The 12,670-nt window shown below is 58.2% G+C and overlaps 1 protein-coding gene across 1 annotated transcript in view; it reads right to left on the bottom strand.

The window, feature by feature from the left end:
* Nucleotides 1–12,670, bottom strand: part of Ephb2 (EPH receptor B2) — a 160,811-nt gene that overhangs the window by 37,189 nt on the left and 110,952 nt on the right. The window contains exon 4 of the mRNA XM_042688572.1: nucleotides 649–804. Within this exon, the coding sequence (XP_042544506.1) occupies nucleotides 649–804 (156 nt within the window). The remainder of the gene's footprint in view (nucleotides 1–648; nucleotides 805–12,670) is intronic.

Below are 12,670 nucleotides of genomic sequence, written 5' to 3'. Positions count from 1 at the left end.
CATTTCCTTCGCAGCCTTCTGTGGTTTAATGCTGGTCACTAATGAAGGACAGAGGTTGTTGAATTAGGAAATGTGTCTTAATCGGGAGACAGATAACTGTCCCATGTCCCTTTGTCCTTCCTTCTCTTTGGCTGCCAGGAATGTGTTTGATGACTGGAGCTTTGGCAGCCCTGTTGGACTTCAAGGATAGAAACCACATGTTCTAGACGCCATCCGGAATTCTCCATACTGCCCCCTGACAGAGCTCCATGAGCTCCTTTCATGCAAAAGAACAGATCTGTGTGGGTTAAGCATCTGGGGTCAGTTTGTGTTATCTCCTGCTGAAAGCACTCTTGATGGACACACACATGGGTAGCGGCTCTGCTTTTTTTTTTTTTCCAGGAAAACCTGGCCTGGGATTCAGGTGGAGGCTGCCAGGCTGGCTGCTGGGCAGATGCTTCTGCGCGGACGCCACCTGGGTTGGCGCCTCTCCTGCCACGCCTCCCCTCCTCTGCCCCTTTGTACAAACCAGACCTCGGCTTCATCCTCCCCACAACCTGGCGGAAGGGGGTATGAGCCAGATGCCGGGGCCTGTGTTCCATTTCCTGACCATCAGGCCCGGCCCGGTCCCCGCCAGCCCTCCCTGGGCCCGTGTGCGGGTGGACGTACTTGTGCAGGGCATGTCCAGGGGGTCCAGGTCGGCCCTGTAATATCCGTTACGGCAGACGCAGTTGGTGGCCCCTTCGGAGGTGGTCCGGCTGTTGATGGGGCAGTGGGTGCAGGCCTCGTCCCCTTGGTTGGCTTTGAAGGTTCCGGATGGACAGCCTGGAGGAGGAGACAGGGAAGGTTGGTTCCTCAGGTGCTGGGGTCCTCAGGTACCAACGTGGCAGTCCTAGCTCTGCCCGGAAGAGTCTAGTCTTCCTTCCTTCCTGCCTGCTCCATTTGTCCATAGTCCCTGAGTGGCCCCTAGGGTAGATCCTGACCCTCTGGGGGTCAGGAGTTGTGACCCCAGTCTCTTGGCTAATGCCTGGCTGGCCCCTGCTAGCCAGCTGGGGACCGCTGGGTTTGGTGATTTCATTATGGGAGAAAAATCCTAGGACAGCGTGCGGGGCGTAGAGAGGTGAGGTGGGCCCGGGCTGGCCTCCCTCCCCGGCTTTCAGTCACTGCGGCCTACACAAGGGCCTTAACCGCTCTGGGACTCGGCCTCCCTAGTTGTAAGTGGTGATTCTAAGGTCCATGTCTGCAGGTGAGTGTTTTGCGCAAGCGCATGACATGCCCCAGCACAGAGCGGTGCCCCGTGGGTAGGGAATTTATTATAATAAAGGGGCTGCAGTAGCAGGGGGGTCGAGGGGGGCAGTGTTGGCGCCTGGCCAGCACCTGGAGTTCTGCCAGGGCCTGTGACCTTCACCCTCCAGTGTGCTCCAGCCCTGCAGCTCAGAGCGTGGGGTTAGGGTCGACCACAGACAACGTTCACAAATTCACCCACGCCTCCTGCTGGCCCCGGGCTGAGAATCCAGGGTGGAGGGCTGGGCCCCGCCTTTCTCCCAGCCTGTCCTGTGGAGTCGGGATTCAGGCTCTGCTGAGAGGCATGGAGGGCTCTACAGAGCTAAGTGGGGATCTTGGGAGGTAAGAGCCTCCTCAGGGTGAAACGCTGCTAATTCACCTACAAGCCAGAGGCGCTCACCCAGAGGACAAGCAGTGCAGTCCTGGTTGCTGTGTGTCCTTCTGAAAGTGACTCTACCTCTCTGAGCATCACCTTCCTGGTATGTAAATAGCTACCATACATTTCCCTAATCATCCTTTTCCAACCCTGGTCTTCCATGAGTCCCTTCCACATACAAGACTTATTAGCAAAGCATCCTTCCCCCAGCCCCTCCGCCAGCGCCACACCAGGGCGTATTATTCATTTAGGGGTCTTATGTTTTTGTTTTTTGGTTGGTTGTGGGGCTTGAACTCTGGGCCTGAGCTCTTCAGCTCAAGGCAAGCGCCCTACCACTTGAGCCACAGCACCCCTGCCAGTTTTTTGGTGGTTAATTGGAGATAAGAGTCTCATGGAATTGCCTGCCCAGGCTGGCTTTGAACTGTGATCCTTCAGATCTCAGCCTCCTGAGTAGCTAGGATTACAGGCAGGAGCCACCAGCGCCGGGCTCCATGATACTCTTATCTCCATCCAATTAACCACCAGAAAAACCGAAGTGGAGCTGTAAGTGGTAGAGTGCTAGCCTTGAGCACAAAAGCTCAGGGCAGTATGCCAAGGCCCAGAGTTCAAACCCCAGTTACTGGCACACACATACACCCCAACCATGCTGGGGCTCAGTGCACAAGCCGAGGGGACACCCACAGGACGCCAGACCTCCCCCCACCCCCACACCACTGACAGCCACCAGGGCTGATGCCTCCTGGTCTTGGCAGGGCTCTCCGTCTCTTGAGAAGCAGGGAAGATCAGCGCTTGGAAACACACAACCAGTCCAGTGGCACCGACCTGTCACCGAGGATGGTGACAAAGAGTCCCTCACTTGGGGCATCATTACAGCCTCCATGGCAAAGTTGGGCGTCCAATACCAAGCCCAGGCACACTACGCCCAGCACTGACTGCCCTCCTGTAGTTCCAGCCCTGTTCTCAGGATCTGATCTGTCCTGACTTCCAGAAGCCCAGATGAGACCGCCATCTCCCTTCAGTTTCAAGACAGGATAGAGGCAGAGCGACGGTCCAGCCCAGCAGAGGGTCAGCCCCAGAGGCCACTTCTGAGCAATGGTCAACTGCTGCCCAGGGTCCCTCCACCCCCCCGCCCCCGGGGCACTACCTCCCGGGGCCTGGATCCTCTCTCCCACTTTCCTTTCAGGTGCTGGCCTTTGCTGTCTCTGCTGGATGGAGGGGTGTCCCCCACCCCGGCACTGCCCTGGGATTCTGGGACCATTCAGCCACGCTGCTCACAGCTTGACTCTGGCCAGTGGTCAGCCCTCCCCCTCTGTGGGGAGGAGGTCAAAGGCTGTGTGCCCTCCAGGGTGGGTCTAGAACCATCTTTGAAGATGCCCCAAGATCTGGCTCCTTGTCCCGAGAGCAGGTCCAGCTGGACGCCCGCTCCATCTGCTGGCCAGTCCCCGGCAGGCTGGCGGGGGGCTTCTCTCGCCCCTCCATGCCTGCCAGCCCGTCCATCTGGACTGTCTTCCCGCGGCTGCTACCGGACTCACCAAGTCCAGGCCCCTCTCAGCCACCCAGACCACCCCCTTCCCCAGGCGGCTCCTCATTGGCTGTGCTGCCCGCCCCAGCCCCGCCCCTCCGCTTCCTACAACCTGCTCCCCTCCATCTTGGGAGGTGGTCTTTCCCTCCACCTCCCCCCACCCTCACGCCTCCTCTCTCCCACCCCCTGCAGCCAATCAATTACCAGGTCTTCCCTCCCCAGCAGTTCCCACTCTGGCTCTTTTTTGGCTGCCTCCCACCCCTGCGGGCATCTAGAAAGCTCTTCCCACCCACTACCCTGAGCCTAGCAGGGCCATCTGGCCTCTGCCCGCCCACCCTCCAGAGCCTGGCTTTCTAAATGTGCAAACCTTTCCCTGTCACTTAACAAAGGCACAACGGCAGACAATGGAATATTATTCAGCCACCAAAAGGAATGTAAGGCTCATACGCGTTCCCACACAGGGGACCTTGAAAACATTGTGCTCAGTGAAAGGAACCAGCATCACAAAAGTACAGTTCCATTTATAGGAAATAGGTCCAGAAGAGGCACATCGGAAGAGACAGGAAGTCGATGCGTGCTGCCAAGGGCAGGGGACGGGGAGAATGGGAAATGACTACTAATGGGGAACGGCTTCCTTTTGGGCGATGAGAGGTTCTGAAATTGATTGTGGTGCTGTTTATATGGTCCTGGGGCTGCGCTAACACCCATTAAATTGGACACCCTGAGCAGGTGGGTTGTGAGATCTGTGCCCAATGTCTGATGAAGCTGCTCTTCAAAATGTCTCCTGGGGTCTCCACCACCCGGCCCCCTCCCCCAGGCCCATCTCCCCAGTTTTGAGGTTCACCTCACCTGGTACCAATGCTTCCCTACACTCACTCACATTCAGTGCCCGCCCCACGCCCCTCGGGCTTGCCCATCCCTGCCGGAATGCTCCGACCCAGAGCGAACTCTAGGCTACCAAAGCTGAGCCCAGGGCATGCTGCCCTGAGATGAACGCACAGCCCCCAGGCACCGCCCAGGGCCAGCCAGCCACCTCAGGACCTGTGGGACAGGGTGCTGATTCTGCCCTGCCCCCTGCTGCGGTGGCCTGCGTGGGACAGGACAGGGCAGCCTCAGCCTCTGCACTCCAGGACTTTAGCACCTTTAGCCTGAGATCTGGAACACAGCAGGTGGGCAGTCTGCAGGGAGGAGCGTGGCTTGGGATGAGTGGATCCATAGGAAGCATTTAGGACCCAGCACCAGGTCACACAAAGACAAGACACCAGTACTCACAGGGCAGGTGAAGACAAGAATTCTCTCACACACCAGGTGCTAAGGGCTGCCCCTGGATTCCCTCACTTAATCTACACGACACGACCCTCCAATTTACAGAAGAAGGAAACTGAGGCTCACACGGGCTGAAGAGACCACCTTGAGGCGACAGAGCTAGGAAATCGCAGCGCTGGGGGTTGGGCTTCTAGTCTGTAACCTTAGGCTCCAGGACTCATCACACAAGTTACCTCCAGGCCTCTAGGTCAAAGACACAACACCAGGGAAGGCTGGGTCACTCAGCAAGAGCGGTAAAGCCTGGCTCTCAGGCCCAGGACTGGGAAAGGAGGGGGGCAGGGGCGGGGCAAGGTGGCCAGCTGCCCCTGCCTTCGGCAGACGCCCAGAGCCCTTGGCCAGGCAACCAAGGTAGAGATGGAAGCCAGCCCGGGACTGGGAGGGAAGATTACAGGGAAACAGCTTTTCTCCTCGCCTGCCCCTTGGGCTCCGGGGAGAGGTGATAATTGACCATGTGAGCCCAAGTCAGGCCAAGGCAGGGCTCCATCTGGGCCTGGCACGGTAGGGCTGCTAATTGGCACTGAGTGGTACTCAGAGCCCCGATGGCTGGCCGGCTGCCTCTGCCCCCCTCTCCTCTCGGGGTGCTGATTTCATCTCAAGGACTCCCAATGCCACCTCGGAGTTAACTGCTCTGTCAGGCCCCCTTGCCAGGCTGCGGCTCAGAAGGCACGGCTCTGTCTAGCTGGGGGTCCTGGAGGCGGTCAGCTTCCTGCCTGGGACAGCTGAAGAGCTTTGCACCTGCAGCAGACATTACTCCCCCCTTCCCCCCTCCCTCCCCCCCCCCCCCGCCCCATGCCAGAGCAGAAATCAAACCTGGGCACAGACTAGAGCACTGTGGCCAGGGATGAGTCCTGATCCTGCCTTCCAGTCCCTGTGTGACCCTTAGCAAATTACCTAACCTCTCTGTGCCTCAATCTCCTGCTGTACAATGAGGACACTACTACTACTACTACTACTACTAGTGACTTTGTATCTGTTGGGAAGACTGAGTCAAAAACAGGAAGGAAGGAAGTAACCAAGCATGGCTTACCCCGTATCTGAAATGCCCACTTTCAGGGCACCTCTTATCTGAAATGCTTGGGATCAGAAATCTTCTGGATTGCAGAGTGTAGACTACGTGCATATAAAACATCATGTGATGGTATCTTGGGGCGGGCGGGCCCACAAAATTCATTTCTGTGTCATCTATAACCTGTGCCTGTAGTCTAAAGGTAATCTTACACAGTTTCTGGTGTGGACTGTCTCTACTTGTGGGGTCTTGAGGGTTTTTTTATTCTGAATTTTCCCACTGTATTTACTTGTCACTGAATACACAGCCCACAGCCGACTCGGTGCCCCGGCTTGGAAATCCAGGCGGGGACATCGGCCCTTCTTCAGGAATTCAGGGCGAGCGGCAGAGACAGGAGTCACAAATACCCTCCGCAGGCCTGTCTCAGCCCCCAGTGCGTGCGAGGCTCTGGGGTACTGAGGAAACAGGCCTGGCTTTCAGACACCAGAGACACCACGCGGAGCCAGCGCGGTCTTGTCTTCCTATAGCCACCTCCCTGCTGCTGGGGCGGGCACAGGGGCTTCTGGGGGTGCCTGTCCTGGGCCCAACCCCGGGAAGTCAGTCCTGCCTCCAGCTGCAGCTGGAGAGAAGGAGCTGTGGGTCCAGAATGGGGCGTGGTGGCCTTTTGCTGTGCGGCCTGTGGCTCAGGCCACTAAGTCCACTTAGGACCTTGGCTCAGCCTGGCTGGGCCCATCTCTATACAGTCCCTCTGCTGCCAGGCTCCCAGCGCCAGCCAGCTCGCTGCACACTGGGAAGCAGAGCCAAGGAGAACACCGGCCTTGGTGTGCCTGGGGGCGGGGCTTGTGGGCGGGGCCTGCAACATGCCAAGTGTCTGTCTCCTGCTTTGGCCACTCAAGCCATTCTAGCAGTCAGTCCCCCTGGGCCAGGCTGGACAGGGCAGGGTGTCTGATCCTCAGATCCCCAAGCCATGCCAGGCTGGGAGGGAGGCAGGAGGACTGCTTCCTTCAAGGTCCATGTGTCTAGCCATTCCCAGCACTGGGCAGGAGCCATCTCAGATACTAATCTTCACGCTGTGTGTGAGAAGTGGAGCTGCCCCCATTTTACAGATGAGGAAACTGAGGACAGGAATTGTCCTCGTGCAAAGTCATGGGCCAGAGCTGTGTGTCCACAGTCCACGTTCTTATTTATTTTTGAAGGCTGGGGGTGGGGTCCTGGGGCTTGAACTCAGGGCCTGGGCGCTGTCCCTGAGCTTTTCACTCAAGGCTGGATGGAGTGCTACCACTTGACCCCTACTTCGAGCTTTTTTTTTTTTTAAGGGTCTCATAAACTTTCTTGTCCTGGCTGGCTTTAAACCAGGATCCTCAGGTCTCAGCTTCTTGAGTAGTTAGGATTACCGGCATGAGCCATGGGTGCTTAGCTTGTACGCTCTTTCTAAAATTCTGGCCCCCAATGTCCTTAAGATCTTCCCAGATAAGAAAGGCCTCTCTGCCCACTTCCTTCTTCTCCCAGAGAGGGGCTGCCCAGCCACCGTGAAGTCCAGGGCTGGCCCCCGCAGGGCTGTCAGTCATGTGGCCCCTGCCTCCCCTGTATGTCCAGGCTTCCCCCCAGGGCTGGGGATTGGTGGACCCCTGCCAGCAGCAGACTGGACGGCAGACGTGAGCAGGTGCCAGCGGGAACTGTTGCTCGCATGCCCCCTCCGTGGGGGTCACCCTTCACCTCGCTGTCCCTGTCATCTCTCAGGTCATTTGCATGTTCCAGATCTCACAGTGGTTCCCAGGTGCCCGTGTGGGGTCTCTCTGCCTGGCCCTCCCCTCCCCAGGTCCCTCCCTCCCCACCCCAGTCCCAGCCGCTGCTCTGAGAGCTCCCTTCTCTTCCAACCTCAGCTCCACCCGGAGCGCCTGGCGACTCCCAGGCGGGCACTGTCTGCCGTGGCGCATGCTTGTTTGGCCGGCTCGCAGCTGTCTGCCTCCCCGCTGCGTGAGCACCACAAGGGACAAAGGATGGCAGAGCCCACAGGGGCTGGCACCTCTCGGCACCGACGTCAGCCTGAGATGTGACTGCATTCAGAAAGGAAGAAGCCTGTGTTTGGGTCGGCCAGCTTGTATGGGGACAGCGGTCTTTACCTGGGCCTCCGCCCCCCACCCCAGACCTCTGCAGGGTGCTTGCCTTTATCCCTGGCATTGGTGAGCCTCCCCCTCCCTCCCCCCCCCCCACCCCCAGTACAGCTTCTTGATTGACAGGCTAGAAGGCCTATGGTTGGATCCCTGGATCCCTGGACCCAAGATCAGAGTACCTAGAACTTTCCCAAGTGTGATCCTCAGCCCTGTGTGTGTGTGTGTGTGTGTGTATGGTGGTGGTAAAGGAGCTCACAGTCCTTGCGGAGCCAGGCATGGTACCCCACAACTTTCAGAGGTGAGTGAGGGGCTTTTACAGCCCCGTGCTCCCAATCCCTGGACCCCATGTGTCAGACCCCCAGCCGCAGCCTGCTTCCCATCAACCTACCTCACTCGCCAAGGTGGGGACAGGCTCCCGCCCGCCCAGCAGGCGGCCCCGGTCCTCCAATTTCCTCCCAATTAATCAAGCTCTGAACTTTTTAATTATCTGCCTGCAGGGTGACTCCCCTCCCTGCAGAAGCAATTAAGAACATTTTCTAGTGCTGTGCGGCTGCCCTGGGCAGCACCGACTGACCAGTACCCGGTGGGGGGGGGAGGGTGATGGGGGAGGGCGGGATTCCCAGCCCCGCCCCAGGCTCTGGGCTGCAGCCATGCAGGGGTAACCCCAGGGATCTGAGGATCGCCACACTGCCCAAGGAAAAGCCCTGGTGCTTGTCCTCTGTGGCCGGTCTCCCAGGCAGTTTTCAGATGCCAGGCACTGGGCTGGGTGCTTGTCCATTCTGCTGCCACTTCACCTTGATGCCAGGGGCAGGAAACAGTCTATTTCAGAGGCTGGGCGACAAACCCCAGCAACACTCCCAGGCACTGGCATGATCTGACTCCAGACACTCCCGCCTCTGCCCCGGGGACAGCAAACATCCTGGGGCCTGTAGGAGTGTCGTAGGCCAGGCACTGGTAGCTCACAGTTATAATCTCAGCTACTTAGGAGGCTGGGATCTGAGGATCTCAGTTCAAAGCCAGCCCAGGTAGGAAAGTCTTTGAGACTCTTATCCCCAATAAACAGACAAAAAAGAAAAAAAAAAAAGCCAGATGTGAGCTGGGCGCTGGTGGCTCATGTCAGTAATCCTAGCTACTCAGGAGGCTGAGATCTGAGGATCGTGGTTCAAAGCCAGCCCAGGCAGGAAAGTCCATGAGACTCTTTTCTCCTATGAACCACCAGAAAACTGGAAATAGAGCTGTGGTTCAAAATGGTAGTAGCTTTGAGCAAAAAGAAAAAGCTCAGGGATAGCGCCCAGCCCTGGCACCAACTTAAGGGGGGGAAAAAAAGCCTGAAGGGGAGCTGTTGTGTCTCAAGTGGTAGCTTGCAGCCTTGAGAGAGAAAGCTAAGGGATGGCACCAAGGCCCGGAGGTGAAGCCTCAGTCAGTACTGGCACAAGCACACGCACACAGGAGAGAGCAGGTTGGGGGGGGTGGAACTCTGAAAGAGATGCCTCTCCCCCCACCCCCCCCACCCCCCCGCCAGCCAAAACTGGGGGCCTGCTGGGGAGCACCGGCCTCTGTGTGCAGGGCTTCGGGGAGCGAGAGGCAGAGGCGTGGAGGTGTGAAATTGTGTGTGGGGAGCCACAAATAGTGCAGGGTTGCTGGAGCGTGAAGTTCAAGGCCAGGAGACAGGGGAGATGGGGCTGGAGAGGCAGGAGGGGCCTGAGGCATCCCGAGTCACAGGACTTCCACCATCTTCTGAGTTAAGTGCTCAGTTAAGTGCTTCTTCTTATCACTATAGAACGCCTGGCCCAGATGGGGCATGGCCCAGACAGGACCGGCGGCCTGCCTAGGGCCTTGCGGTCAGTTACTGAAGGGAAGCGAGAGGCCGAGGAGCAGCAGTACACAGCCTCCGGCTTTTCCCCCTTGTCCCTGAAGCACCTCACTCCCCGCGGGCCAAAGTCAGCTAAGCACAGGGCAGGCAGGGGACCCCGAGCCCACTCCTACCACGGCGCTACACAGAGACCCCCCCAAAGCTCCCACCTCATTGGGGGTTAAAAAAAATCACCTTGTCACTCTCTGAACTCATCTCCTGCTCCTGTCCACCACACTCCAGCCACACGAACCATCCACCCCAGCTTCCTCTGACCTCAGGACCTTTGAACATGCGGATTCCAGCCCCAGTTCAGTGACTTCTTTTCCATGTCCTCCCTCCACCTATCTTGGGGTTAATGTCACCACACTATACTCTCCTGAAGAAATCCGGAACACTGGGGTGCTTCCCCCCCTGCCGCCCCCCAACTTCTGCAGCTGGAGCTATCATTACGACATACAGGCGCCTGCCGGCCAGCCGGCCTCAAAACCCACAGATTCTGGAACCATGAGTGTTAAATAATAATCACGACGTGCCCGAGGGGGAGCCGGATGTGCTGGGAAAGCTCGAGACATCTGGCAGGGCCGGGTCGGACCTCCAGGCACAGCTGGCTGCCGTACTGCCAGGTGGTGCAACGAGTCACGGGCACGGAGGCCGGTGGACTCCTTCCTACTGCCAGGAAGAGGTGATGGAGCCCGGGCAGCAGCCGGCTTTGCCCTTTGAACCCGGTGGGGCCCTGTTCAGGCCGTGTTAGAACCTAGAATCTGCGCTGCCAGATTCCAAAGACCACACGTCACTCACCCCTGCTGGGGTCAGGGGCCTGGGAGAGGCCTCTCCCTTCTCCTGTTGGGGAGGGGGCTTGTTCAGGGTCACCTCAGGCAGCATCTTCAATCCATGAGATCCAGGAACGTGGCCATCCACCTTCGAGGAGGGAGGCCCTGCGCTGGGGCCGGGCCTGCATCCTCTCCCCACGCCGAAGGCCATGGTCATTAATAAAGGGCACAGTGAGCTGTCAGCGAAAAAACATATCTGGAATTCTTTACCTGCTTGGTGAGCTCGGTGAAGGCAACAAACCCAGACCAGGGGAAGCAGCTGCCGTACGCCCTGCAGAGGGTCTTATCGCTGGCTGGGGGGGAGGGAGGGTGGAGAGGAAGACGGGGCGTGAGCACTCACCCCACAGGTCCCACACGCGGGCCCAGGCCTGCAGCCAGTGGAGGTTGTGTCTCCACAGGTGGTGGTGGGCTCCCCCCCCCCCCCCCCGTGTCCCCTCTCTTCCCTCCTGGTGCCTTCAGCCTGGGAGGACTTGGTGAAAGTGAACCGTCTCCTCTAGTCATCCTTGTACAGTGAGGGAAACTGAGGCCTGGCCAGGGAACGTGAGCTAGTCCATGGCAGAGGGGAATACATATGTTTCTTCTTCTTTTTGGTTCTGTGCGAAGCCTGGAGGACAGTGGGGAGGGGGCGCCCCGTCCCCGTTAGCCTGCAGGGCAGTGAGCTGGAAGGACTGGGGGCCTGACGCCCACCTGCTCTCTGTTCTAGCGGCCTATGACCCCAGCCGGGAGGAATGACTGTGCCTCGGAAGGGACTTCCTGCCTGGACATTTTTGTCCTAATGCTATGATGTTGAGATTTGCCACTTCATTCTGCACGTGAAACTGAGGCTCAGAGCGATAAAGCACCATCCACAGGGTGCGTGAACTCCATGCTCAGAAGCTTCTGGTTCCCACAGCTGCCCCCTGCTCTCTCTCTCTCTCTGCCTCATCTGGGTGCCTTCCAGAACCCCTGCTTGCCCCAAGGCCCCAAAAGTTGAGCTGCTTGGGCCACCAGCCCTGAAAATCCTCCTCAACTCGACTAGCGCTTGTGGGCTGCAGAGAACTGGGATCAGCAAACAAAACAGGGAGGTGGGGACTCCCCCACATTTGCAGTGAGGCGCTCCGACTGGGGGGTCTGGAAATCACTCCCGCTATGCTACTAGGGGTACATAGACCATCGCCCTCCTCCTGTTGGCTTCTGGGGAGCAGGAGTAGCCCCGGCTAACCCGAGTCATAAATCAAATGCACAAGATGTGGCTTGGCAGCTGGCCCAGGGAAGAAGATCTGGGGGTTTGAGTTGACCACAAGCCAGAAGCCGCAGAAAACGCCAATGTGGTGGGAAGCGGCAAGGGGAGACGCGGAGTGACAGCCCCGCATCCTCCCGCTGCTCCGGGGGGCTAGCTGGAGCCCCCCCATTTCAAGGAGGTTCACTGAGTGACAGCAGACAGGGGCCTTCTAGCTCCCAGCTCTGGTGGTTGTCTCTGGATGGTGCTAGGGCTGGGCCTGGGCTTTGGACTTGGCTCTTAGCATTGCCTAGATACCACGCAGAGCTTTGCAACCCTAACATTCCTTGCTCTAGACCCCTGAGAAGAAAGCAGGGTGCGAGTGGCTCATGCCCATCATCCTAGCTACTCAGGAGCCAGCCTGGGCAGGAAAAGCCTGTGAGATTCCAATTAGCCATCAGAAAGCTGGAAGTGGTGCTGTGGCTCAAGTGGTAGCGTGGTAGAGTGCCCCCACCCATTCATTCTGCCAGGTGCCCAGGTAGACTTAAGATCCCGTGGCCCACCCTCTATCTGAGGAGGCTTAGACTCAACCAGCTTTTTCTAAATGATGACTGTGTGCCTGGCTCTGGGGAAGGCACTAGGCACAGAGCTGTGAGACACACACTCCGTGCCTAAAGCAGTGGACATGGCCAGCCTGGACGGGTGAGGAGGGGCCATTTGCACAGGATGATTAGGCATCTGTCAAGGTCAGACGAGAGGAAGGGCATTTTGGACCAAAAGAACCATGTGTGCAAAGGCCCCAGGGGATGAAGCTGGGTAGCATGGCTGGAGCTGGAGGGATGTGGGAGATGAGACACAAGGTAAGAAAGGTGATGTTTATGCACACAGGGATGGAGTCCGCAGTTCTCTGCTAGGGGAGGGGAAACCAATGGTGGTCCTTTGCCAGGGGTCTTTGCCCACCTTTCCTGGGCCTGGGCCTCCCCGCAGCCTTCCTGTTCTGGCTTAGGTGACCTGTTTCCCGATCTATTGGTAGAACAGCCACAACTTATTCATTTATAGAGCACTAGCTGTGTGCCGGGCTGAGGGACTGCCGTGGTAGCTCCATCTGGCTTTGAACTCTGGCTTGCTACCCACTCTGTTTCCTCATCTGGAAAGTGGGTCTCTTGTTAGGACTCCTGGT

Source organism: Dipodomys spectabilis, unplaced genomic scaffold (assembly GCF_019054845.1).
Source record: "Dipodomys spectabilis isolate Male_0828 unplaced genomic scaffold, ASM1905484v1 ptg000118l, whole genome shotgun sequence".
In the NCBI taxonomy this organism is placed as follows: Eukaryota; Metazoa; Chordata; class Mammalia; order Rodentia; family Heteromyidae; genus Dipodomys; species Dipodomys spectabilis.
This window is presented reverse-complemented; position numbering and strand designations above follow the sequence as displayed.